General features: G+C 42.2%; 1 protein-coding gene across 11 annotated transcripts in view; it reads right to left on the bottom strand.

Annotated features, from left to right (window-relative positions):
* Window positions 1-27,723, bottom strand: part of TACC2 (transforming acidic coiled-coil containing protein 2) — a 115,663-nt gene that overhangs the window by 11,392 nt on the left and 76,548 nt on the right. For 2 of the 11 annotated variants that reach the window (XM_040702901.2, XM_040702902.2), the window contains exons 9-20: window positions 27,250-27,407; window positions 20,049-21,366; window positions 17,619-17,654; window positions 15,674-15,734; window positions 14,498-14,699; window positions 10,537-10,598; window positions 9,597-9,712; window positions 8,654-8,825; window positions 7,293-7,433; window positions 6,276-6,365; window positions 1,631-1,774; window positions 795-871 (exon numbers count right to left, since the gene is read on the bottom strand). In XM_040702901.2, coding sequence (XP_040558835.1) covers window positions 795-871; window positions 1,631-1,774; window positions 6,276-6,365; window positions 7,293-7,433; window positions 8,654-8,825; window positions 9,597-9,712; window positions 10,537-10,598; window positions 14,498-14,699; window positions 15,674-15,734; window positions 17,619-17,654; window positions 20,049-21,366; window positions 27,250-27,407 — 2,577 coding nt within the window. The remainder of the gene's footprint in view (window positions 1-794; window positions 872-1,630; window positions 1,775-6,275; window positions 6,366-7,292; window positions 7,434-8,653; window positions 8,826-9,596; window positions 9,713-10,536; window positions 10,599-14,497; window positions 14,700-15,673; window positions 15,735-17,618; window positions 17,655-20,048; window positions 21,367-27,249; window positions 27,408-27,723) is intronic. The other 9 variants (XM_040702905.2, XM_046943290.1, XM_040702906.2 and 6 more) reach the window with 7 other exon arrangements.

Raw genomic sequence — 27,723 nt, 5'->3', positions numbered from 1 at the left:
AAGAAAGGCCGAACCAGTTATTATCAGTATACTGATATTTAATGCAATAGAGACAGGCTTGCAAGGAGAAATAGAATACATTAGAACAGCAGATACAACTAGAAAGAATTGAAAAGTTCAGGGTGCTTCTGTCAGCTCTCAAATTGGGTAGCAAATCCAAGATAAACGCCGGTTAACTGAAATCAAGTTTAGTGTGTGTGTGTTATAAGTAAAAATTCTGTTCAAAGAAAAGGAAGTTGAAACTCTTTGAAAGTCAACACTCAAAGGCAAGAGTGGCTCCTTTGCAAGAAATGTTTTCCTACCGGCAACAGGGTTTTTGCTCTTTAATGTTAAAGAATCTTTTTATAATAACCTCCTGAAGGGAGCCTCTGCTGCTCATACATGTATTCAAACCTTCACATGCTCTTTTCTGTTGGCAAAACTCCTCGTGGAAAGACAGCTTCAAACTAGCAGACAGACACCTCTACCAGTGCTACAGATGCACTTATTCAGTCAGTCAACAGAAACACCACAATGCAACCCAAGTGAGAATTCACAAGTGAGGGGAGCAGCACAAACTGGAGAAAACTCTTCCCTTACATTAACATGGACTAAGACCCTTTATCTCAGTAAGGCAACATAGAAGTTCACAATGATTACCTTCAGCGGGTTTAGGATGAGTTTGAAGCCTGCAGCTCAATGTAACTAAACAACTTCAGTTAGCCAAAGATTTGTACAGTCATGGTACTCTGTGTGCTACCTACAGCCCGAAATGAGACTCCACTGTTGTGGCTAGTGACAAGTGAATAACCCACCTCATTTCCATCACTTCCCTTCTGCTTTCTTCATATTTCTCTTTCCACTCAGACACTTCTCTTTCCTTGGCCACAATCTGAAACAAGGAAAAGTGAAAAGAAGTGAGCCATTGAGGAGGAAACAAAAAAAGTGTACAACATATGGATATCAAATTCTGACTGATGCAGGTACAGTTTCCAAAGGCACAACAGGTTCAAATACAAGCACCCCTGGTGATTTACAGACTGTAAGGTGCAGTTTGAAGAAGTTCAGATGTGAAATCATGATCATTTCAAACAACTTCATATAACGCCTGATTTGGAGCCGAGACTGAAATAATTTTGTCCACGGCTTTGGAACACAGTCCCATGATTTGTCCTCTAAGGGGGTTCTATTGCTTCTGCATGCATACGTAGGGCTGACTATCCATGAGAGTTTAGACTTGAAGGACTGTGTTCTTTTATGCTCCTTTCATTCACTCCGGAATGGTTAGACACTGGGATGGGTTTCCTAGAGGTGGTGGATGTCTCATGCCTGTCCAGTTTTAAGTGACTTTTGGATAATGCCCTTAATTGTGCTTTTCACTTTGGGTCAGTCCTGAAGTAGCTCAACATTTGAACTCAGTGATTTTCATAGGTCTCTTACAGCCAACACTGCTTCTCATTTCCATCCCAAACAAGTAGCACATACAGTATAGCCACATTTTGCTTTGGTAGCCTCCAGCGTGGCTTTAGAATTGCTGAGAACAGTCTCAAGAACAGTAAACATAATTGTAATATGAAGAGTTTGGGAGAAAACAGAAAAGAAGGAGGTCACCAGTGCCACATATTTCCTATACCCAATTCTGAAGAATTACCTCTGCTCTGGCAAGTCGTAGTGCAGCATCCAAGTCTTGCTGGGGGTAGAGAAGACTCGTGGTGCCTTCTGCATCCGAAGCGCCGATCCGTGAGTACAGCACACTTTTAGAGATGGAAACATCTGCTGGGATAGCAGGTTCTCTCTGTGTGTTTGTTTTTTTTTTAAATACAAAGAAATGAGCCATTAAATACATGTTGAGCTGACGTTTTCTGGGTGCTAGGCACCAGGGTCCTGAGCTAGGACTGAGAGCCTGTGCACTACTAAACTATTACAGTGGTAACATTGACAGGAACATTTCAATACAATTTAAAATTCATAGTAAGCATCAGGAGAGCCAAATTAGCCTTACACAGAGAAAATAAAGATAGTGCATCATCCACAATATTTTAAGGGCTTATTTTACTACCTCCTGATACAGAAATGTCATGAAAGCAACCACAAGAAAAGCATGTCAGCAGAGGAAATCAGAACGGGAGGCAGAGAGCTCATTAAGGGGAATTCTGCTCCCATAAAAATAGGTGAGATCAAAAAACCAGAAGCGAGGAGATGTCTATCTTCCTAGTTCTCACATGCTGATATATTCTGTCATAAACAGCATTTTGTAAGAAGTGTGAATATGCAGCTGCCATCGCTGCCCCACTGGTTATTTAGCATGCAATTAATATGTTAAATGAGGCTTTGTTAGCAGCTGCCAATCTTGGTCATGCCGGTGGTCAAAACTGGGTCAGAAGGATACAGAATAAGGAAGAGAGCCCAAAAAAGCCAAGTGAAACTGAGATGCCCGACCCTGTGAACACTTTAGATGTAAACAATTCACATCACAGTGCATTGAAACCAAGGGTTTTATAAACAACCACATCTTGAAACACTGCATCCAGCACGCTGATGGCCTGCATTTGAATGCTTTCATGCTGCAGCTACAGCATGCTCTTCTTCCCCAGACAAAACGCTGCACCTCCTCCCCTACAGCACTGCCCTCAGTGCAGACTCTCAGATTTATCCCATGAATGGTTCACTCGCCCACAGCCCTTCTTACGTATCCCAGAATAACAGAAAGGATCCAAAGCCACAGTTACTCCTTTGCAGACCTTTCTGAGCTCCCACAGCACACCTTACTGAAGAAGCTGTCCTAATGACACGCAGTGCTCATGCTAGGAAAACACAGGAATACATGTTATGAATTCCACATCTGTGGGCAACATGCTGAAACCGTGCCAGCAACATTAAAAGACGAGACAAGAAAATTTAATTAGAGCAATAACAAGCTCAACAGCACTTCAAAACACCACGCCGAATGTCTGTTTATATAGGAGACTTGTTAATTTGCTCTCTATCTTTTGTTCATTTTTAAACACAGGAGTCATCTGAGTCTGTGCTTTCAGCTGCAGGCCATTCCTCTTTCTTTCTGTTACATTTAACCACATAAACCAACTACTGATCAGTTCCAACAAGGAGGCACAACCTCCAACCCGGTGGCTTTGCACAGTGCAGCAAAGGGCAGCACAGGATCTACCAAAATCACACAGCTTTTATTCTTCAGATTTCTCCTGATGTACAGTGACAGCGCAGGAAAAAGCACATCTTGGGCACAAGCTCAGTCATCGCTGTGTATGCATACATATAAAAATACATGGTGCTGCCCACAGATCTCAGTAAAACAGAAATCAGACCACTGCTGCTGAAATTCCGTATTCCAGATACAAGAAATGCACTTTATTCCCTACTGAAACCCAAAGAGAAAAACTGAGATGACAAAGAGCCATTAGAGCATCAAAGCTGCCCTCAGAAGAAAGGCCGTCCTGCAGCTCCATCTGTTGAACCATACATATCTTATTTCAAAAGCCTCCTGCCGTGTGAGTTGCTGCGTCTCATGAGGAAACTGCTGGGAAATATTAATTGTGGCAACGGAAACACACATTTCCTTAAGCTCCTGTAAAAACTTGTGGAAGTAACTGTCAATATGGTGAAGATTTTGAAGGGGAAAAAAAAAGCACATTTCAAGAATTTAATACATATCTAGGCATTTTTGTATATCACAGAATGGCCTGGGTTGAAAAGGAGCACAGTGACCAAACAGTTTCAACCCCCTGCTATGTGCAGGGTCACCAACCAGCAGACCAGGCTGCCCAGAGCCACATCCAGCCTGGCCCTGAATGCCTCCAGGGATGGGGCATCCCAGCCTCCTTGGGCAACCTGTTCAGTGCGTCACCATCACCGTACTAACACGTTTTTTCTAATTCTCTCCTGCAGTTGAGTGAATTTTACAAAAGAATTATTAGTGACATACAATAACAGCTTAATACTTCCCCCCCAAAAAACTATTGTAAAAGCTCTTGGAACTGAACCAGCTCACAGAAACACTGGTGCATATTGGCCCAGTTGTCCTGACTCTGGAAGCAGTGCATGCAAACCCCAGCTGGGCTGGCTGGCTTTTTTCTTTGGCAGGAGCATAACTAACCCTCTGTCACAGTCTCCAGCACTGGTCTTATTGGTTTTATCTAAGACCCAGTTTTACAAACTGATGGCCAGTTTCCTATCTGTTATATTCTGCCTACAAATATTCCTATCATCTGAAAACAAAGTAGCCCAACAGGATGACAATATTACCTCAAGTAACTTTGCCTATGTTTTAAATTCAGCACCTAACTGCAAAGAAAGTAAGCAGTTAATTGGGGTAATAATAAGCACAGGGATTTATAAGCCACTGAACCTCACACAGAAAGATTAAGAGTCTGCAGGGGAATTACTACGAGATGTAGGTCACTGTGATCTTAGTGTAAATATTTGAGAGCCCAATGCACTTCCCCTGCACTTCCCAGCACCTCGCACAGAAACCAGATATCTGATCAGACAGAGTAAATGCATATTGATTAACCAGCTGTGGCGATCTCACTTCAAGAAGGTCAGAGTGAAAGAAAATTGAGGCCCTGCAATGAAAATGATACATCACTTTTATCATACTGTTTCGGGGAAATATGTATTTAGCCTTGCTGAAAATTAGTATGAGTGCTGGCAAAGGGTAAGCTAAGTGTGTATCAAACGATTTTATCTTGCAACTAATTGATGTGTGCACACAGGTCGATGGAGGCATAACAAGCCTAATTTATGTCTGCAGCTTTATAGAAAAATCGTGATAGGACATCGTAATGTGGACTGTTTGTGCATGTTATCCAACCTGTAATGGTCCAGCAAATGCTAACCTTAGTTATAAAACATGAAGGGAAGAACTGTGGGCAGCCAACCAGAAGGGAATCCTACCAGAGAGTGTCTGAATTTAAGTCACAGCAGTCATCTGGTGGATCCTATTATAGTTAATCCAGGCCACCAGTCACAGTAGGTCACAAGGGTTGCCATCACAGGCTAATTTAATATCATCAATCTCCCACCTAAACAGTAAAGTTATCCAGGGACAAAAGGCCTTCCCAGCCTAGCATGGCACCCATGTTGTTCAGCCAAGAACGCTCCTGTGGCTGGACTGAGACAGGACTTTGTGACTGTCCAGACGCTTCCAATTCTGTGCCAGAGGGTGGAGTTTTGCTTATTTTTCCCTCCTCATCTCTGCTTATTATTTTTGCTATCTTTGTCATGTAGATTAAATTGACGCCTGTCCCCCATTTCTAAGTTCCAAGGACTTCATAAACTTCACCAAGAAACCGTACCTTATCAGCTCAAATGTTGTTATGATGCAATGTACTCAAATATTAAGATGAAACAAGACCAAGCCAAAAGCTTCCTGACTTATTGATTGCCACTGTAACATGAGAAAGGTCACTGTAGAAGGATGTGCCACAGCACATGCCCCTTGTTTGGAATAAAATGACTCACTGCAGAAGGATGCTGCCATCCCATCAGCATCCTCCTCAGCTGACAGCACCTCCCAAGAAAGCCATTAAGATTTTTGGCCTGCCTTTTTTGTTAGAAGAACCACAAAGGACAACACAGGCTAGCTGCACAACTGGCTAAACACCAAACATAGTGCATCTCAGCAAGCTTTTCCATCCTGCAGTAAAGCCAGTAAGGACCGTGTGCATCTCTAGAGCCATGCAAAGCATCACTCTGAGGAGGCAGTAGCCAGCGTGCCATAGAAAAGACAATTAAAAGAAAGCTTTAGATCTTCATGAGTGAAACCCCATTGTGTTATGGAGCCCTTTTCCCTTGGGAACTCTACAGCCCTTGCAGATCTGCTGCAGTCCCTTTCTTCTGAAGCCTGATGGTAGGGCTGACTGAACTTCTCGCTTCTGTACTTGGGTGTCCATTTCAAGCTGTAGAGACCAACGGCCAAGATCTATAGCATTCTTATGAGAGAGAGGTTTGATGTTGGTTTGCTACCAAATATTTTAGGACAAACCTTGGGGTAAACATTAAAAAAAAAACCATCTGGTTGCAGAATCTTTCTCCTGTGATAAGTGTGTGCCTGTTTCTTGTCTACAAATTTGCTTTTGCTAATCTTTCCACGAGTGGAGCAGGTGACAGCATTTCAGTGTGCACTACTGCTTTCAGCATGCCCTTCCGTGCCACACTTTGGTGCTTGTTTTAGTTTTCCACTGCACTCTGAGCACCTTAGTCACCTTGTTAAAGAAAAAGCAGCACTCTGTTTCTTAGTCTGTGCACACTCACACACATGGCAGGCACAAAACAGATACCTCGGCATCTAAGGAGCGGAAAGAAGACAGGGTAATCTGCCTGGCTAACTTCAGTGCTTCTATTCTCATTGCAGCAAACTCTAACTCCTCCTGTCGAGTGTTTGGTCGTCAGTAATCCACAGGAAAAAATATGTTAAGAACACAGCAAAAATGTTTAACACATTAAAAAAATTGAACGTTATACCTTGATGTACAATTCTGGGAATCCCTGGGTGACAAGCATCCCACATTACCTTTGTCTCGAACTTTGGTGCAAAATATCACTTCGTGGGTAGTTTTGAAATGGCTATCTGGGCAATTTTTATTAGAAAGTAAGTTTGGATAATGTGTTTGTTTAAAAAAAAAATCTATGTTTTCTGCAGTTAAAGCTGTTTTTCCCAGACTTCTCTGCTTCCATTCTCATTCTATGTGAATTTATGCCAGCTGCCACTCTCAATTCAACCTTTGCTGTTTTGAAACTTCACTGTGAATATTCTGGAAAATAGGTCCTGACACACAGATCTGCTCTGCAGATGGGTTTGCTTCTCCTAGAAGAAGCCACACCAAATTGTGCATCAGATTAATTATTAGAGTAAATCCTAATTTCCATTTCAGCAGAATTAGGATCTTCATCTCTGAATATGGGCCTATGGATACAGACCTATTAAGGTCAGGCAACACGACAACACTCCACACATCGAGTCTGTGTTCAAGCTTCGAGCCTTATAGGGTTAGGGTTCTATAGGACTAGAATAATCTTTATAAAGACTTCTTCAAAATATATACATCAGTGCTACTGGATAGAAGAAATCTGTAAGGAAATTTAAGTCCAATTTTATGTATTGTATGAATTAAATTAAAATATTTCTCTTCCTTAGTTTCCTGGAAGGCCAAAGTTACTTTGGAGAGAATCAAATCATTGCTATCTTTCTTTCCCATCCCCAATCCAAGCCATCTCCCACCCCTTTCGCACAGGGTAAAGCATTCTCCACAGAGCACAGACAAAAGAAAAGCAATATTTGTAGTTCTGCTACAAACCTGAAGTTTCTGAGCAAATACTGGGGGGTTCTTTTCTGCTAAGTCAGGATCTAGATATTCAGGTTGATCACACATGGATGTTTTCTTAGATATCCTGTTGAGAAGGGCATCAGCAGAGACAAAGGAGTCTTCAGGAGATGCCTGAAGGATAAGAAGAGCGTAGAATAATCAACAGAGATTGCCCAAGTAATTCAGGCTTAAAGCAACATATGTCTGCAAATCCCTGATTTCTCATTATTTCATTCTCCACAGAAAATTCCTTTGGAATACACAGCTCATAGGCATAACAAACAAACATCAAGAATAATTTTTCCCAATTTAAAAGCTGAGGGCATTTTTTTTTAAGACTAATATGAAGTTAGTGGCACTAAGACCTCTAAAGTCATGGCTCTCAAGCACACTTTCAATATATCTACTGTTATGAGTTTTGTTCAAACAATAGCTTTTGTTCTGTTCTGATATCTCTAAATGAACCCAAAAGCTTTGAAAGTGACCAAGACTGAGGGGAAACGTAAGGAAGACTTCTTGCAAATCTTCTGCTGCTTACTGGAGATAAACTAAGATATGTTCACAACTGTAATATGCTCAGGATATATACATAACATGAAGCTGGACAGAAGTACAATGAGAAAAATAGATTTTGGGCACTTGAGCACCCACAATGCTCCATACAGTGAGAAAACTCGTCAAGCTAATTCCTTGTAAGATGGTATCAACAGCATCATTAAACAATATAAACGAAGCACGGTATTAAGGTGAGCTTAAAGGAACCTTCATTTATTTGAGAACCAATGCTCTGAAGTCAGTAAGCAGTGCAGGCGTGAAGCAAGAAAGGGGTCACCATTCAATACCAGAGAAGCCACTGAAAAAAAGCGATGTCACTGGAAGCTGGGCTGAGTTCTGATGATCAAAAAAGTGGTTTTTACATCATCAGCATCAGATGACAACAACAGTTAAGAGTTTTTATGAAAATCTGAACGTGCACCTCTTTTTACCAACAGAAACTTAAAATCTTACACCACATACAGCAGAGCAAACCACGTGCCTATGTTTTTTTATAGAACGCCTAATTTATGACTAAAATATCTCTACAAATACTGAGTTGAAGTGTAAACAACTCTGTGTAAGGAAAAAGCACTTCAAATTGTCAGCTTGGAATAAGCGATCACAACAGCATTTTGAAGTACAGTAAAATTCTTCTGAATTCCATCAAACTTTCATTTGGGTCCTACCACATGCTGCTAATAAGAGTATGAGGCTGAGTTCTTGCCCTGCTTGTGAGATGCACCTGTTCTGAGCTTTATAAGACAGGACTTTTCTGCAAGAAAATGGTTCCCAAACTCTTAACATAAATTACTTACTATTTCAATAGTCTCTGGGGTTGTTCCTAATGTCATGGGCTCTAAGTCCTTCTGTTTTGACTTGTCTGGTGACTGTAAGTGTGCCTCTTGGCTGGCAGCGAGGACTCGAGAAGCTGGATGTTGTATTTTCATTCCAGAGGATTGCTGGGCTTCAGGGTCTTCAAAACTTGACCTGGGAAAGGATTGTATGCATGCTTTCAGGGTGGAGCACAAGACCTTCATCATTCTGCTTCTGGTAACACCAGAGTATGTCCTCTTCATTATTTCCACGTGTATAAATATAAATACTATTTCAGCTCATCTTTCTATCATTCTATCTCATAACACTTTGTAATATCCTTTCAAAGCTGCATGCTGGAGTCATCTAAATAAACCCAGTTCCACCAGAAAGGTTATTCACATTCCTCAAATATTTCTCACTTGCCTTTTCCCCCTTTCTCACCATGACCTACATCTCTCCCAGGAAACAAATGTTCCTAAGAAGAACAGATGTCCTTAAGGAGCAAAGTTTTTGGAAAGTAAACACAACCCACACATGCTGTTCTTATGAACGAGACTCACTTTCTAGAAAATACAGCTAGGAAAGGCCAAATGAGAAGTTGCAATTAAACAGTTTCTAGATTGACATGAAAACGACCTCAGTACCTGAGAATAAAAACCTAAAGAGGAAGCCACAGCCTTGTGAAACTGTTGCCACTATGACTCCATTCAGTGAGAATATAAAGGAGAAATACACGTCCTTATTCCTCCCCATTGCACAACTTCTGCACCTTTGCCCTCTGTTCTCTGTCATACGTGCACACAGATGGGAATCTATTTATAAACAAACAGCTCTGCAACACAGAAGCAGAGAAGAGGAATAACTGCCTGCCTGTGTGCTGGGACAGCAACCTATTTCCCTGGCATCCTTTTTCCACTGCTGCCCTTCCTTGCAGTGACATACCCTGAGCACGGCGTGGTGGAATCGGACAGTCTGACGGGAGGCGATTTGACTGGGCTCTCTTGCTGTGCATCAAACATTAGGTATAAAGATTGTTTCTTCGGGGTGCTGTCATCCTGCTGGCAACAGGAAGAGAAAGACTCATTAAGCAATTCAGCCGTCCTCCATTAAAGCTAATTTACTGCCTTAAGTGACGGAATGACTTGACAAACAGCTAACAACACAGGACTGTAATCCTCCCTATGCTAACTGATACTGATAAAAGATGATCCCTTTCAGGAAGAAATCAATAAAGAACATAACCTAAGCAGTTCACTCTTTGTAATAGTTCTTTCCCTGCCACTTTGGGGTTAATCAGATTTCTGGTCCTGTCAGGCTGGAGGCATCTGTTGACTGAAAGTTACCAAAATATTCACTGAATACAATGTTATTCTCATTAGTTTATGTACCTGACATACACCCCTGGCTTTTCTAAGTTCCCACTGGATCTCCTCAAGCTACCAGATCCATGAACCGAATGGAAAGACAAACAACTGGTGACATACAGTGCTGCATTCCATATTTGACATTCATTCTGTATTCTCCCAGGATTCTCTCCATCTTCTTTAAAGTTTTACTCTCCGTTTCTTAAAATAGCTCAGTAGCTGGCATAGACAGCTCTGTGTTCTGCACTGCTGGAACTACTGAGTTCCTTTTAGTCTCCAGAAAGAACTGCTATGATCCTAGCTTAAAAATAAAATAAAATGGAACAAGCTCTACAGGATATAGGACAACACAGCACATGCAATTTACCCCAGTTATGCCAATTTAAAAGGAACTGGGTTTGCAAATCTGCTGCAGGCACTTTATAATTAATTTAAGGGGTAGTGAGGTTGATGGCATTATCAGGATAGTGCATTATGACAGGGGAATGCAAATGAATGGAAATGGGGTGAGAACTTACAGGCACAGAGGAGCCTATTTTCTCCATATATTCTATTTCATATGAGTTGCCATATTCCAATTCTGCAACAGAAACAAAAAAAAAAGAGCCATTAGATTCATGCCATTAAATGATTTTTGCATAAGTAAATGAGATACGTTCTCATTTACAAGGGCCTCTTCCACTCCCAATACTTCCCTGTGAGATATTAAAAATAGAATATACAGAGAGAAAGCAGAAGATGTACTTTCATTGATTTTCAGCAATGAACCCAGGGCACATTTCAAGCAAATGTATCTGCCAGAACAAATTCTGCTTTATCAGCTTAGCCAGCATCCTGCCTCAGCACCCAGAATATTAACACAATTCCAGAGCACTTTCAGAGCAGATAACTTCATCTTATCACAGAAAACACACTTATCAATTACTGGTAACGTCGATACCATGTGCCTTTAAAGTATGCAAAAAGGTGTTGCAAGCTGTTATGGAATGAAATATGTTTCTTAATGTATATCACATAGTTCTTAATGAAGAACAACAACTGTGGTATCACTGGAGATAAGAAGGATGCATCAAATACCTGCACTCACTGAACAGGGCTGAGACCACAGCCCAGCTCACTTGGCTGTTGTCACATTTCAGTCATGGAGGAAAAACCTAAGGTGGGAAGGTTTACCTAGAGCCCTAAATCCAGGCCCTAATAAAAATGCAAATCTTTGCTGCTGCTCTACTTCTAATCTCCTAATTACACTGGAGGGAATAACCAGATTTCTTTCCAATCCACCGTCATCCAGGGGTGAGCTGAGAGAGGAGGACTGATAAAACACAGCCAAATGGAATCATAATCATCAGAATCATAATCACAGAATGGCCTGGGTTGAAAAGGACCACAATGATCATCTCATTCCAACCCCCTGCTATGTGCAGAGTCACCAACCGGCAGATCAGGCTGCCCAGAGCCACATCCAGCCTGGCCTTGAATGCCTGCAGGGATGGGGCATCCACAGCCTCCTTGGGCAACCTGTTCAGTGCGTCACCACCCTCTGGGGGAAAAACTTCCTCTTCATATCCAACCTAAATCTCCCCTGTCTCAGTTTAAAACCATTCCCCCTTGTCCTATCACTATCCTCCCATGTAAACAGTTGTTACCCCTTCTGGAAAGGAGAGTGTGTCTTCCTGGACCCAAGCAAAAGCAAAGATTTTGTTTGGTGACACCTTAAAAACTAAAAGCATAATTAATTTGCCCCAATTCCATATTTTATGCTGTTGCCACGAGTCTAACCCAATAAACCACTTACCACATCTCCTTTACAGTGAGGTCCTAGCCAATGACAAACTTGCATTTACATTGAAATAAAAGCATGTACAAAAGTTCCTATAGATTTGGGCAGCTTTAGAAAAGCAGGGCTTGTATCAGGAAGATGAAAGCCATCATTAGAACATCTATGCTTTACAAGCAAAACCAACCCTAAAAACAATCTCTTACACTCTTAGATTTTACTTTTTTTTTTTTTTTAAGTAAAAGGCATCAGAGAGCACAAGAAGTGTGATTCCACAATACGTGCATTTTGTAAAACAACCACAGACTCACAGAAAATGACATTTGGGAGATATTAATACTAAAACACCTAAGATTATGCTATAATAGGCTCCTGGCTGCTTTAAATTCCTGGCACCATGTGTTTTAAGGGTAATAAGAAGCCAGGCGAGGCAGACAACCTCCAGGTATCAGACACAAACCTCTTCCTAGCGAAACCAAAACCAAAACTGAAACAAGGAGATGATAACAACCTGCTGGTCATTGCCCTGCAGGAGAAATGAAGAAACACTTCGTTTACTTCCTACAGTCCAGCAAGGAGCACCACAGTATTTGTGGGGCAGTTTCACAGCCCCCCAAGCCCCGAAGGAGCCCAGAAGCAGGCTGTGCAGCATAGCTGTGCCACCACCATCCTCTGCTGCCATGGGGGGCTGTCACCCTGCAGCTGCCTGCAGCCCCCTGCAGCCCCAGCCCGCTTTTGGGATAGCACACATTTAGTTTTACTGATTAAAGGAGCAGAACGCGGATGGAAATACCTCAACAAGGAACAAAAGGAACAACATGGCTCGCTAAACGCAGCGTAGCTTCGTCTCATCGGCCTCACAATTAGACAGCATCTCCTCTCCCAGGTATCACCTCTAAGTTATCATCTCCCCTCCAGAATCTCACGCTCCAGTTATCTCCATGCATTCAAAATCTACAAACGCCCAGGATATCAGGTAAGATAAGTATCTTTTATAAATGCACACAGCAGACTTACTAAGTGATGCTCTCCAACTCCTCCTACAAATAGCAGCACAGCTACATCAGAACTTTCTGTTAATAATTACTGCTTATATCTGGTCTGTGAAATGGCCAAAAAAAATGGCATCAGCTATAAGCAGAGCACAACAGATGAGCGCTGGATGTGCAGGCTGACTTTGTGGTTGGGCTGTATCCATACAAAAGCAGTGTTAGGTTACAGGGTAACAGTCACACCACTGCCTGGGAGGGGTAAAAGAGAAAGCACTGAGAAACAGCACTGAAACTGCTCAAACATTCCTCAAAGCAGCAGTCGTAGAACTGCCAAGGGAAGAAAATGATTATTTTTAAGAGATCTGAAAAGCGGAAGCGTTGTTGATTATAATTAGCACGTAATCTGAAACTCCAACTGCACCATGCAGCACACGAGATGAGACAATTAGCATTTCATTAGGAGCTCTGCACACTTTCTTCTACCACTTTGATAGCTCAAGTGATTGATTAGAGTCTCTCACTATTCTTGTGTTCCATTGCCTTTCATACAGCTTCCATTTCCCAAGATTTGGGAGGTTATTTTCTAAAAAAAATATTCGTTGGCTTTAAAAAAAATAATAAAATTAACAGAATTTCTCATTTGTCCATAAAACCAAATGGATTAATCCAGACTGAAAGCCTTATCTGAACAGAAGACTCAACAGATTGCCAAGAAGTCCAGGCTGTGCAAACGCATAAGCACGTGCGTATGAACATGTGCAGCCCCATTAAAAGCAGCTTTATCATTCATGCCTTTTCATATCAAACACATTTGACCTAAAAAGCTTAGCAGTTCTTAATCAAGCAAAAACTCCTCAAATGATATAGAACAGCTTTAGTGTTAGCTTGGGACTCAGGGCAAAAGGTTAGGAAAAATAAGGAAATCTGATCGAGAGGAAAAAGTTTAAGCCAAGGTAAACTCATGCATTCCTCCCACCCTCAAAGCTGAAAATTTGCCCTCTGAGCAGATGTTGCAGAGCAGTGCTTCCTCTGCTCACCACAGCGAAGGCCACACACAGATTTCCAAGCGGCCAAATTCTCTCTTCCACACTTCACAGACCTGGAATGACAACTCTCTTCCCAGAAACCTCCTGCTTCGTCTCACAATTGCTCATGCTAAGGTAGCAGAGGAAAGATCTTAGACTGACACCTAAGGTGATTTGACTTGGCACCTGAATAACTATCTTCCCCAAAGGATATCCTGGGCATTTCTGTGCATAAAGAAACCTGGATCCCAGCATCCTGAAGCTCCCTTCAGGTGTAAGTTTAGGGCCCTAATGTGCAAACTTTGAGCAGAACTGTAACCACACTTTCTCTCATTCACATTACAGACAAAGGCTCGGGCAAAATCCTTGCCGCAGTGAGCCCAGATCTGAGAGCACTGACAGAGAGCAGTTCAGCCCTGTGAAGACACAGGCAGCACCCAAAGAACACAGCAAGTCTATAATCAGTCATAAAAAGAAAGCAAAAGTCAACATTCTCTGAAGGGCTCTTTTACTTTCATTTAAGCTGCCTCTCTACCCTCACTTGAAAACTCAAGATGTGACTACTGGGGTCATTTATTCAGCCCCCCATAACTGCCAGGCTCCTCAACCTGATCCGAAGAGCACCATTCTCAGGATTCCCCAAAACAACACCAGCTGGATGCAAACAGCCCTGTATACAGCATACCCTCTGTAGGAGAGCTGAACTTGGTCTCATTGACAAACGTGGACAGATCGGAAGGTTGTGGGTAATCCTGCTTGTCCGTGCTCAGGTCCACAGTCATGCAGGTCCATTTCTGGCTGGTCACTGCCAGTTTCTCCTCATCTGTTGCATGAACCACTGCAGATATGACAGGAGGTGTTTCTGGGGTAGGCAGCGGGGTGGGATCCTGTAGAAAACAGGGCTGATTAATTCCGTTATCTTTCATCCACAGATTGGATGGTCAACTCTGAATTCCTCCACCTGACTGCAGTCATTCTTCTAATTCCATGCATAATTCCATTGCAGCCCTGCCTAAAATGCTTACCCAAAAATATTAAAGCGCTGCATTTAGAACTGCCCTAGTGACAAGCCTTCCTCCTGTTACTGAGCCCTTTGATGATAAACACTCACATCGCAAAGCTGCCTTGACAACAAGGTAGAAAGAAAATCTGGAGCCCTTTAAACCCTTTAAACACTTGACAAAAGGTGCACCCACTGCCCAGGACTGAAGTCTTTGAGGAGCAAAGCTGACTTTTTAGGCTTCCCTTGCAGGAGCAAGTCTGGGTAGGGCTGCGAGGTCACGAACCCTTTCTGCACTTCTATACCACCAACCCGCATCAACGAGAGGGCAGGATGGGGCAAGAGAAAGCAGGCAGCGGTGAGGAAGGAGCTGTGCTGCATCAAAGCAGCCGGGCCATTGCACACACAGAGCTTTTGTTAACTCCCTTCCAAGGGAACCACCTGCCGGCTGTTTACAGCAAGGAATAGAGCCGTCCAAGCACGTGCTCCTGCTAGGCCAGCCCTCTTGTTTTACTCCTGTTTTCCTTGCAGCCCACAGGCTTTGTGCATCTAGCTTCTTACTTCTGAACACGAAAACTCCAAGGTGGATGCTTGGCTTAATTTTTCAGATTTTTCTTTTAATGTAGGGCATTCCAAAGCATACTTGATAATAGTCTAATTGGGATTCCCAGAGCAATATATACTGCATAGGTGCCAAAAGCTTAATACTTTGTGATTACAGCCTCACACATTCTACTCGGACACCAGGACACTTACAGTCTTTACAAAAGTTCTTCTATTATTAAATGTACAGTTGTAAATCAGAATGTCTCTTCCTCACCCCTGCAAGAATATAAGTATCACAACGATGCAGTACTTTACCTGAGAAGGAGGATCAGACAGTGGAGATCTTTTTGGTGATTTTTTCACCCTAAATGTATCACTAAAAACAAAGTTAAGACAGTTAGCATGGTAACAGCAGGAAGAAATGGGTCATTTCACACTTAGCAAGAGACAGCTACAGAAAGTGCATTCTCTGTAAGCCCTTCTGCTTTAAAATCCCATCCATTAGGCAGCAGCACCACAGAGAAACATGCTGGAGGTACATACTTCTGTCATGCATTTGGAACAGACCTTGATTCCCAAAAAGCTGAGAAAAGCAGGATTGCCATATTTCTAAGTTCACAGAAAAAAAAAAATGTGGGTTTTTTTTTCCTAACTACTGACAGAATGTTATTTACAGAACAGAGATTGCTGCTCCATTGCAATTCAAATCTCTGCTCCACCACAGACATCTTCAGTGGCCTTAAGGAAATTATTTAACTTCTGTCTGCTCCAGTTTCCCATCCAAAAATGAAGCCCCAAACATATCTTTACAGGAGTGACCTGGGAGTTAAACCTGACAGACTCGGTCAGTGAGCTCCAACCACCCCACAGGTCATGAAGATGAGAAAGAAATGGGTATGCTTTGGGTGAAGGACATAAATAAAAAGCTGAGGTGGGTGCCGTTGCTGAGATTCCAGCACAAAGTTCCATCCTTACCAATAGACACAAGAGATGTCTCCCTTTGAGATATCCCCCCCTTCACTGCAGCCTTCCAGTACCTAAAGGGAGGCTACAAACAGGTGGGGAATTAAGTCTTTACAAGGGTAGATAATAACAGGACAAGGGGAAATGGTTTTAAGTTGAAGGAGGGAAGATTTAGTTTGGATATCAGGGAAGTTCTTTCCTATGAGAGTGGTGAGGTGCTGGAACAGATGCCCAGAGAGGCTAAGGATGCCCCATGCCTGGAAGTGTTCAAGGCCAGGTTGGATGGGGCCCTGGGCAGCCTGGGCTGGTATGAGATATGGAGGTTGGTGGCCCTGCAAGCGATAGGGGGTTGGAGCTTCGTGATTCTCGGGGTCCCTTCCAACCCAAGCCATTCTATGATTGAAACAAATACATCATCAAATATGGCAATGCTGCTTCCACTGCCCGACAGCTCACAATGCTAACCAGGAGTGCAGACACTGTAGCCCTCCAAAAATCCCACAGGTTTAAATCAGGTGAAGAGAATGAAGAATTTATGTTATGTGGAGGTGTATAATTATAAATGTTGGCTTTATCTTCACAATTGTTTTAAAGCATTTTCTAACAAGGGCATCAACCAATTCTCCACCATCTTTATGCATGTTGCCACAGCTGTTCAAACACGTTTTTGCTACTGACTATAAGAGGCAGAAAACATCACATCCAACTCACTGATAAGAGATTTAATGTAAGAACTTGAGGGCAGTGGCAAAACTTACTGCCCATCAGCTCATCCCTGTCAATGAGCAGCAAGGTCAGCACTGCAAACTATAATGGTGGCTTTCAATTGGAAGAGGGTAAATCAATACCACTTCTATAGGGGAAAATTAATCAAGCAGCTGAATATTAGGGTGTTCGATGCTACTAATTATCTAGTTAGGATGCCAGAAATAATTAGGACAAGTTACTCCCTTAAGGAAAAATACTTTATGCAGTATTTAAGAAAGATGGATTGTGCAATGTTTTTGTGTGATGGTAGGAATAAAACTCTGCTGTATTATGATCTCAAGGATGGGAATTCTGCACTTTTTAAAAGAGGATCTTCTTTGACAGGCAAACAGATAATGAGGCAGTAGACTCCTCTAACTCATTCACACGCATTCCTTAAACAAGCTTTCATATGTGCCAGTTAAGTGACACAGTTAACATAAGAGCTTCATGCTGAATAATAACTGATCATGCTGCAAAATAAATGAGTAAAATTAAAAAGCCCATAAATCAAAGAAGAAAATTGAAATGTTAGCTTAGAATTACTTACAACAGAGAACATACAGACATCACATCTTCTACCATCCTAAGACAAATAAGACAAAGAAAAGAGAGACAGACAGAAGGAACTGACAAAAAAGATAAACCTACAAATACTCTGTTAATGTGTTACAGCAATCTGATCATGCATATCTTCTACCTGCATAACATTAACCTCTACTTTTTATTGGGTGTCGGAAGAAAAGATATTAATACTTAAGTTTTTTACTCTTTTTAAATTCAATGTTATACTTCAGACACGCGTTCATCTTACAAAGCACATTTGTCAAAGCTGAAGATACTGAGCTAAATTCTCATCAACAAATGAACCATCCTTGCCTTCCCCGATGGCAGCCACCTGCTTTCTCCTCAAAGCACACTACTGCTTGTTATAAGGGATGTCAGACTGTCTTGAATGGCAGTTAAGGAAAGCACTACTACTCAGTTGGCAGCTCCTGCTCCATTCCTCGCATGTGAAGTTCCTGAAGCTGGCATGCTGCATTTCTAAAGACAGCCTCCAACCACCCAGCACCTTTGGGAAGGATGTCGACACAAGCCACCTATTTTGATACATCATTGAGCAGGGACTCAGGAGGCATCAGCTTCTCTTGCTCACTGAGCAAGATGATCCATCAAAAAACAGCTCAGCACTTCCGCACGTGAACAGAGAGTGATTTGCATCAAGCTGACACCCATTCTAAAAACCTCATGTTTCCACATGTACAGCACGCAGTAGTGCACACTTAGCAACGGCTTACACTCATGCCTGGCTTCTCCTCCCCTAAGTCTCCTCTAACAACAGCAGTCTTTCTGTATGATGAACATGTTCTCAATCTAGCCCCTACAGTTTTATTTCTGCAACTCTCAACAGAAAACAAACAAGGAAACAAAAAAAGAAAAAAAAACTGGCTTGGCAAAATCATTTAATTTGTATATATTACAGTATCATTTCCAACACCTGTCAACAGCTCGGAGCAGTGTTTTGCACTGGCTTCTCTCTCCTATCCTATCTTCTCCCACCAAGGAGGGTTCAACAGGCGGTATCTTTGCCCAGGCTGGGTTCTCCTACCCTGGATCCCATAGGAGAGTCACATCAAGGGGCTTTGTTACAGAGGGAGCAGTGACAGGCAGAGACAAATATAGCCACTGCCTCCCACGGCATCCTCCAGCAAGCTCTAGGCCAATTTTCTTCTAGAAAGTGTTAGAGCTGCAGGCAGCACTGCGCATTAACATGCAGATCCCCTTTGTTAGAAACCACTTGCAAAAGTAGGTTATAGGGCTGCAGTGAGCAGATATCTGTTATAATGCCATGAAAGAAGTCCCAGACAAGGGCAGAAAATTCTTACAAACCTTCTGGAAAAAGAAAAAAAAAGATTACAAAAATCTACAAAGTCTTTTTAAATTCACACTGCCTCAAAATTAACAACTTTGGAATTGGTTCTGACATTCAGAGCAGATGGGTGGACCCAAGAAGCTTCTACCACACGACCAGCTCCTGGACAACACAAGGAGGTTCTGGCTGACTGTAAATGTTGGACTTTAGGGTCTGGTGACATAAAAATTCCTCTCTTTTTCCCCAAATACAACTCAAGTTGTTCCTCTCTTGCAGTCAGACTTCTACATCTTGGTTTGGACCAAACCAATTTGGACTACAGACTCAAATGCTTAGGCATGCATCTTAATTCCACCTTAACTAAACTTGAGGTATACCTCAAAAAGAAGCAACAACAAAGAAAACAGGCTCCTCCCTCAATAAACAACTACACAGCAGTCTGTAGCTTCCAAAAGTCAGAAATGCCCCTAAAAAGATCAATAGCGGTACATGTTTTCTCAAATCTGGCAAGCAAGGTGAATTAAGTGTCTGGAGGGCAGCAGGCTGCTCAGAAAGACTGAACGAGCTCCTCCCTACTCCTTTAGGGAAGGCATTTTTTGCAGGCTTTACATTAACCACGTAATCTTCAAATTGCCCAGTTTGACCAAAATACTCTAAGTCACTGGATAAAACTTGCTGCGTACAACAGAGGATTGATTCTTGCCTTACTGTTTCATTCCTCGCTTAAAAGCTATGATTCATAAAATACTCTTTACTGGTGTGAATCAGCTGAAGCGGTTTCAAATTCCAAAATGAGGTCACCAAAAAATCTGACACAGAATTGGCAAAATTTGGACTTAATCAGATTCAAAGCTACACTGGACCCCAAATTCAAAAACCCAATTCCCAGACCAGTGACCTCGTCAGGACTGATTCACTGCTGGTTCTCCCTTTTGATCTGGAAATGCCAAGCTAGTGAGGTAACAGGCTGAGGGAAAGCACGTACAGACATGAGTCCAGTTGTGCAGTCAACAGCACTCAACAGCATCTTCCTTTCTCTCGTCAAAGACAAAACTACTCTAACTATGCTATGGGGTAGGAGTGTGCTGCTTCAAATCCATAACTTACGTCTTTAGGGGCGTCTTCTTCTTCTTTGCAGGTTTATTCAAGTTGTCCCCATCAGTTCCGTTTGTCTCGTTGGCACTGGCTGGTATCTCAAAGGAGGCTGGAGATTTAGTGGGTGAGTTGGCGATCTTAGAAGAAGACTTGAAAGGGTCAATAGAGTCCTCGCACATGTCTGGTTCAAAACTGTACGTTTGTTGAGGCAGTTTGGGAGATTCTTGCATTTTTGTACTAGAGGAGAACGGGTTAAAATTGGGATCATCCCACTTGTCAATATCAAAAGTGTAAGATCCTTTTGTGATAGGGATTTCGTTCGGATCAGTGGGTGTCTTTGTCGGCGTGGTTGGAGCATTGTCAAGCTTTTCCACTGACTTTTTAGTCTTTGGCCTCCGTAGTGGCATTTTAGCACCAGGCTTTTTACCTGCTTTTTTAGGAGGAGGAGTGCTCTCCTGCTGGTCTTCACTGATCCCTTTTTCTTCTGAATAATCAAATTCCAGCCTCACCGCAACGCCTTTGGCCGGAGGGTCCTCTTGTCCGCCAGTGTCCGACGGAGTCACCTCCCCAGCCTCTGGTGCGGGTGTAAGAGGTAGCGTTTTCTTGTTGGCAGGGGGTGAGTTTTGCACTTTGCTGCCTCCAGTGCTAAAAGCACTAATCCCTTCCAAACTGTCAGGATCCAAAGGATAGGATCCCTCAGGCACAGCCGCGGCCTCCTGTTTCTCAGCAGAGGTTTTAGAAGGGTCAGTATACTCGGGCTTTACTGAGTCAGCTTTTGCTTCAGGTGCTGGTTTCTCCTCACCTGCAGAAGCTGCTTGGCCAAGGTCAGGAGGCTCTTGTGGCGTTTCCTTCACTGGCGGAGCATCCAGGGATTTTTTTGCTGGCTGCTTCTTTTTTATGGAAGCTGGCCTGGATTTCTTTGTTCGCTTAAGGGTACTGGAAGCACTGCTTGAACCAGTACCATAAGTATCTGCTGCTGGCGCTAGTGTCTCGCTGTTGCCAAGGTAGGATGCTCCATCAAAATCACTAGCTTGCAAGCTGAGAGACCGAGATAACGTAGATTTGGAAACTGGCACTGAATCGGTAGATTTTCTTCGAACATTCGCTTTGGGGTCACGATTCTTCAATTCTGGAGAGCTCGGTCCTAAGGCATGGAGAGAATCAACCAGCTCAATGTTATCGAAGTCCAAGTTGTAAGTTCCACTGCTGGCTATTGGCTTGTCCTCATCGAAGACGGTGGAAAAAGAATGGCAAGGGGGACGGAAAGGACTTTCTTCAACTGACTCACTGTGTGACACATCAGTTACAGGGACAGTTTCAGGAGGTAATCCTGTGGGAACAAACAGAAAACAGTGAATTTTAAACTCCCTTTTGCAGTAAATTTCCTTACAATTTGGCCAGTGATTCAGCAATTACACGTCCATATTAAGTTTTGTTTCCCATGTGCTATTTTTACTAATTTCCCAGAGGAAAAAACAATGGAACATGGCTTCCTCTCCGTGAGACATCAAGGCTGCTCCTGTCTGCCCTAAGCAGTCAATACGCTCCACTAAGACCTCATAATTCCAAGTTTATAATGGGACATGAATCACTAAGAAGTCTGTATGAAACAGATTATGTTAAAGATCAAAAAAGAAATCAATTAGACAACCCTACAAATATTCTCAATTGCATATCTTCCATAAGAACAACCATTACATGCTCTCTACTGATTATTCAAAACATTTCTCAAAGGGTAGTCCTAATTCAATGTTGAAGGGAAAATTATACTCTAGAACTGTCCAACGGAGCATCTTTTTATTGTAGCTAAGTGTTTGCTTGCTGAATAAAACCTAAAAAGTTCTATTGAACTCTCTTGACTTAACAATTAATTGGACAAAACAGACAAGTACATTGTGTATATCAAAAGGACAGAAAATACAAAAGTAAGAAAGGATTAAGATAACAGTCCTTTCTGCCTTCTATCTCGTGAAAATTCATTACTAAAATGCCTAACTGATCCCAAATATGGGTTGTTCCCGCTGCCATTGCACTGTTCTGTGTCTGAACCTCACTGTCACATCCAGTGAGGCGGATTGGTGATGTAATGAGGCAGCATTGCATCACCAATGTGCATGTATCCCAGTCAAGGTGTGCAGAGTTCGGAAATCTCCGGTTCCCTATGCAGGCTATGCTTAGCTGGCTCATCTGTACCTAGCAGCTGAGCTCTCAAGGATGAGCACTGAAAGAAAACACTTCAGTTTTTCCCATTGAGCAACACAGCACTTTACACGTTGTCAACTTCAAATGAGTTCTTTGCTCATCCTTAAGTGATTTCGGGAAAATTTCTGTGCATCTTTTTCACCTCAACCTTGACATGTTTTGCAGAACAAATTTCCATTTTGCCCAGCTCCATTCATTAATCTTTTCCATAAAAGCAATATGAGCAGAGAATCAATAAGTACTTTTACTTAGAAGCCATGAGTGGATGATGAACAGAAAGAACCTTTCTTCTTTATTTCAGAGGAAATTCTATGTCCATATAGAAACTATTGTTTAAGGATGCTGAGAATGGAAGAAATTTTAGGCAATCAGATACATTTCCTTAGAGCAGCACTAAGTATATTCAGACATTTTCAAAGGAATGACAGTGAGATGGATTGTCTTTGAGGAATAGAATTTTACTGAGTTACATGAATTAAAAACATTGTTTTACTGTGGTTGTTCTGTTTTTCTGAAATGAATGCTAATAACTTGGCAGTACTTCAGGACAGTTTATTATTTCCCTCATCTCCTCTGGGTTGTTCTTGCTTTCAGTCTGGTGGAATGGTCACTAATTAAACACTATTTGCTGAGCTTCACACACACATCACTCATTTCTGACACTGGTCAGGCTCTAATAGTGTCATAAAAGCCCACACTGTACTTACTCTGTGCATTTTACATCAAAATGGAATGGAAGACACTTAGCAGGAATACACAGCAATAAACACTTGCATAGCTGTAACAAGTCAGCAGAGCCCAAATCTAGGTCAGCGCGAAATAAAAGGGAGATCTGAACACAGCCTTCTGAAATTACGTGTTATTTTCATTCCTGCACGCGCCAAAGGCCTCACTAGGGTTGAGGCCTCTTGTTTAAACATTTATTTTATATATATAAAAAAATGAGTGCCCTGCAGGACTTGGAATGCAGAAGACAGGCACAGCACAGCCGAAGCTGGGAACAGATCACAGCAGCAAACGAAGGTACAACGCCTTCCATGCTCACAGTAGAACAGCATTCAGATTTGGCATGCTGCACATAATGCAGTGTTTTAACCCTTTCAATTGCTTATTTCACAGCTTCCCTCAAGCCCAACTCAGTACAGATTTCTGCAGAGTGCAGCTCGACTCGCTGCTGTGATGCTTCCATTGTTTTTGTATGGAACAATGTGTGAAATTCAGAAAACAGGGCTTCTGGCAGAAATGCAGAGCTGCTGCTTGATTCCTCTGGCATCAGAAGTGACTTGACTCCACCCCAGTAGCAGCAGGAATGTGGGAGGGGAAGAGGTGAACAGTATATACTGCAGAGCAACACAACATTGTACTCCTATAAAGACATATTAAGATCATTCTTTCCTGATGTTAAAATCATATCTGGATTTGCTTTCTTACATCACAAGGCTAAGCAAAACAGTCTTGCTAATCGCAGTATTTCACTAAAATACAGCTTGATGGCATAGGAACGCACAATGCAAAAGAAGGCAGGACTTGCCTTAGAGAGAACAGCATAACGTCTTGAACAAGGACTTTTAGGGGCCCACTGCAAGATACTGACACTCATACACAAATAATACCCATAAGAGATGCCCACAGGTAGATACTAATTATTTTAAGGAGCACAGGTGATAGCAGGGAAGCCTCTTTTGTCCTAAAAAACAGGGAAACCCCAAAAGAAAGCTCCCACTTCACTCATTACAAAGAAGGCCCAAGCATAGCTCCTTCCACACAGACAGCTTTCTGACTGCAGAGGAACTCTGCCTGGATTAGGTAAGAAAAATCCCCAAACCAACAAAAGCCCAGGCTTTGTGAAGCCAGGCAGTGTGCCCTTGGGATGAGAGCTGCTGCCGGGGAATCCACACCAAACACAGGCAGTGTGACCTCAGGGGAAGGAACGCTTCCAAAAACCACAGAGGCAACTTCCAACGTGTTTTAAAGATATCTTAAGCAGAAAAGAAATGACGTACCTCCACCAGCTACCAGCTTGTTGGACCTACATCTTTACTGCTTCCTTATGGATAATGCAAATCTATTGAGGAAATAAAGAAATTCTTGCTACTTTTACATATTCTTCCCTTTCAATTATGTTCAATTCCATTGCTGGAGCTGTGCTGCGTGCTAGGACAGTAGAGAGTTTTGTTCTTTGTTGACGTGTGTCTAAAATAAGAGTGAAATCCAATAGGCTGGGACTGGAAAATAAAAGGCCTTAATGCTGCTGACTTGGAAGCAACGCAAAACACTATTTTGAAAGATGCAGAAACGAAACCTGACTAATAAAACAAGAAGAAATTCAACTCTATTCCTGCTTCCTAGAGAAAAAGAGGCAAAAGGAAACCTCTGGAAAATGCATACAGCGCATACCCACACTCTCTGTAATAAGGAAATAACTCACCAGGAGAGTACACTTTGCCTACAGCGTATAGGAATTGGAATTACTTAATATTACACGTAGTCAAACACTGTTTATTTCAAGTTCCTGCTTGTTACAAGAAGTCTTGGAAGTTATGAAATCAGTTGGTAGCACTATTTTTAAGACTACTGTAAAAATACTCCGGCCATTTATTCTGGGAGAAAATGTGGATATAAAGTTTATTTCCGATTTTCCTGTGCCAGGCTTAGAGAGGGGGGAAAAAAAAATGTTTTCCATACCAAAAATTCAGCTCGCTTTTGCCTGGGTCATCGTCTCTCTACTGTAAATGCTGACTTCCATTCCTCTGGCACAGGAAGGAACTGGAGATAGGTCTCCCATTGGAGATGAGTGGGTTGTAATGCAGAGAGGGCTGCAGGGCTTGTAGCTCTCACCATGTGCTGCTCTATGGGCCCATCCATGCCCCCTGGCCCTCTCCCCTCACCCACAGGCCACTGACTCAGCCACGTGGCAGGCTTTACACTGCCGGGAGCTGGCATGAAGCCAGGTGAACCTAGCTGCATTTTGGTCCCATCATATTTATTAAGCTTTGAAGTCATCCTAATTAAAAACTCTCCTCTTGGCTTTGCAGCAGTGGGGTCCAGCTGTTGCGCTAATGAGAGCAGGCGGGATAACTGCAACCGTCTGCATCAATAATTACTGTCAGATACAGATGAAATAATCCTTCAAGCACTGACTGTGCACCCTCCTTTCACCCCTCCCATAGAAGACAAAGACACAAGGCCAGCCATTGCTGCCTTGCACCACATGTCAGACTCCTTGCCTGCCTGTCTTCCTTATTGTTATTGGGTGACCTGTATGGTGCAACGAGAAACGCTCCTTCAGCTGCTCCTAAACCCCAGAAAGAGGCTCACTGTTGTGTGCAGTCATGAGCACAACCCACAGGGTAACTGAACTGCAGGATAACTGCACTTCAGTGGCTTACGGAGTACTAAATGTTCAACTAAAGTGTCACATTTCCAAAGAAGCATGCAAAACACCTAAATTACAGTCTTCACATTCTTAATTTCTGCTACGGAATTCAGAAACAAATGAATGCTCTGTGTTGCCCTCCTGCATTTGATTTTCTTCTGCATTACACATCTTTCTTCTCTCCCATAAATCACCCTGTTGTATAACTGCACATTGCATAACTTCAGAGCTCTGTCAGTTTGTAGTAATTTGCCACCCATGGACAAAATCTTATTTGCAAATGAAACGTTTTCCTCTCTGCCATCCAGTGGCTTTTAATATAGCTGACGTTTGGCTATGAATAAATATATTCATTTATTCAGTTTAATATATATATTCAGTTTCCCATTTTTCTTCAGGAATATCTGACAGAAAGGAGGGGGAGATGTGGGATACAGGGAGAAAAGAATCACGTGTGACAGGGAAGCACATGCATAATCAAGGGCTTGAAGATAATCTACTGCAGTAATTAAAAACACGCTCCAATCCTATTTAGCATATGCATTCTTTTGTTCTCTCAGCAATTAACTTATTTTGTAATCATGGAAATTAAGATTAGAAAAAGGAAAAAAGACGGAGAAACACTGTTTGATACAGTGAAGAGAGAACTGTAAAGGAAAAACTACCAGGAGATCTCAGTATTTCATTTCTATCTTATGGAATCAGTGGAATCTTATGGAAGAACCTTCCAGGTTCTTATAAACTCTTAGCATAATAACAATCTTCAAGAGCACTTCACGAATAAGCCCTAGAAATATTTTAAAGATAGATAGAGATAAAGATAGCTCAAGATATTTACAAAACTTGTCATATCCCTTAAGGTTGAAACCAAAGCTCAAAAGCCTCTGCTATGCATATGAAACACAAGTGAGCTTTAGTCTGCTTTGAGTAAAATTACCTTTTCACAGTTTAGCCCGGTAATCTAGATGACTTGGCTTTTGGATAGGAAAATAGACAGCATAATGGGGAATTCAATCTTAAATTGCTGAGCTGTCATCTGACAACCCAAACAAAGCTAATTTGGGCTAATACAGTGCCTTCTACTCCCTCATATTCTATTATTCAACTTGGAGAACACTCTTTTGGGGGCAAAAGTTTCTTTGTTTTTTTTTTTTTAAATGCAACATTCTCTTCTTAAAAGTTCCCTTTATCAATGTATACCAGCCTCATATATCTGTATTACACACACACTCGTGTACTGCTTTCTTACTCCTGTACTGTACCAAAGAGCTAATTACTATTGTTCAATGTTCTACTCTTCTTTCTGTTATGTTCTGCTTCAGATGACAGCAGAAAGTGACATTTTGTTAGCTGTCACTGCTAACAGCACCTGCATCTCGCTTAGTAAAGCTCCTAAAATACTGGGAGGAGGAAATGGAAAGAAGTATTCTAGAAAGCTCATCTTTTCTTTATTATTTGTCAAATCTTATGGCAGATTCTCTGATGCTTTATTCCAGAAAGCAACCTCTCGTAGCAGATAAAGGTGAGTATAAATGCATTAATCTTCCAGAAAACATTCTGTTAGCATCTGTTCCTTGCCTCTGCTAACACAAACACATCCCTGCAGCAACCTGTCTTATACTGCATGCTCATTACCTGTGTCTTCCAGGGGCAGCTGGGGCTTTATTTCTTGCTCTGCTTTGTCCACTACGATGGCTGCCGCTGTGTCGGGTGGTGGCTGTGGAGGTGATGGAGGAGCCTTGACTGGTGTAGTGGACTCGGGGGTCTCAAATGCTTCTTCTGAGTCAGAGCTCCTGGGGAAAACAAGAGAGAGAGTTTCCTTAACAGGCTGGACGAGCGAGCAGAGTGAAGATGTTTTGAGGAGACAAACTGTATTTGGAAATACAGAATTTTCCCACAGCCCCTTTCAAAAACTAAACACACAGGTTTGTTACACATGGTGAGACAAGCTATAAAACGTGCTGAGTCCTGGTATTGTCAATAATTCAAATTGACTGTTTCCTAAAGGAAAAGGGATCTGCCCATTTCTAGCAATTCTTTGCAAGGCTGGACTGCAGTCCCAGTGGCTGCCCACACGCAGCATGACAGCGCTGTGGGGACCAAACCTGC

This window comes from Gallus gallus, chromosome 6, assembly GCF_016699485.2.
Source record: "Gallus gallus isolate bGalGal1 chromosome 6, bGalGal1.mat.broiler.GRCg7b, whole genome shotgun sequence".
NCBI lineage: Eukaryota > Metazoa > Chordata > Aves > Galliformes > Phasianidae > Gallus > Gallus gallus.
Note: the sequence above shows the minus strand (reverse complement) of the source record. Positions and strands in the feature narration are given on the sequence as shown.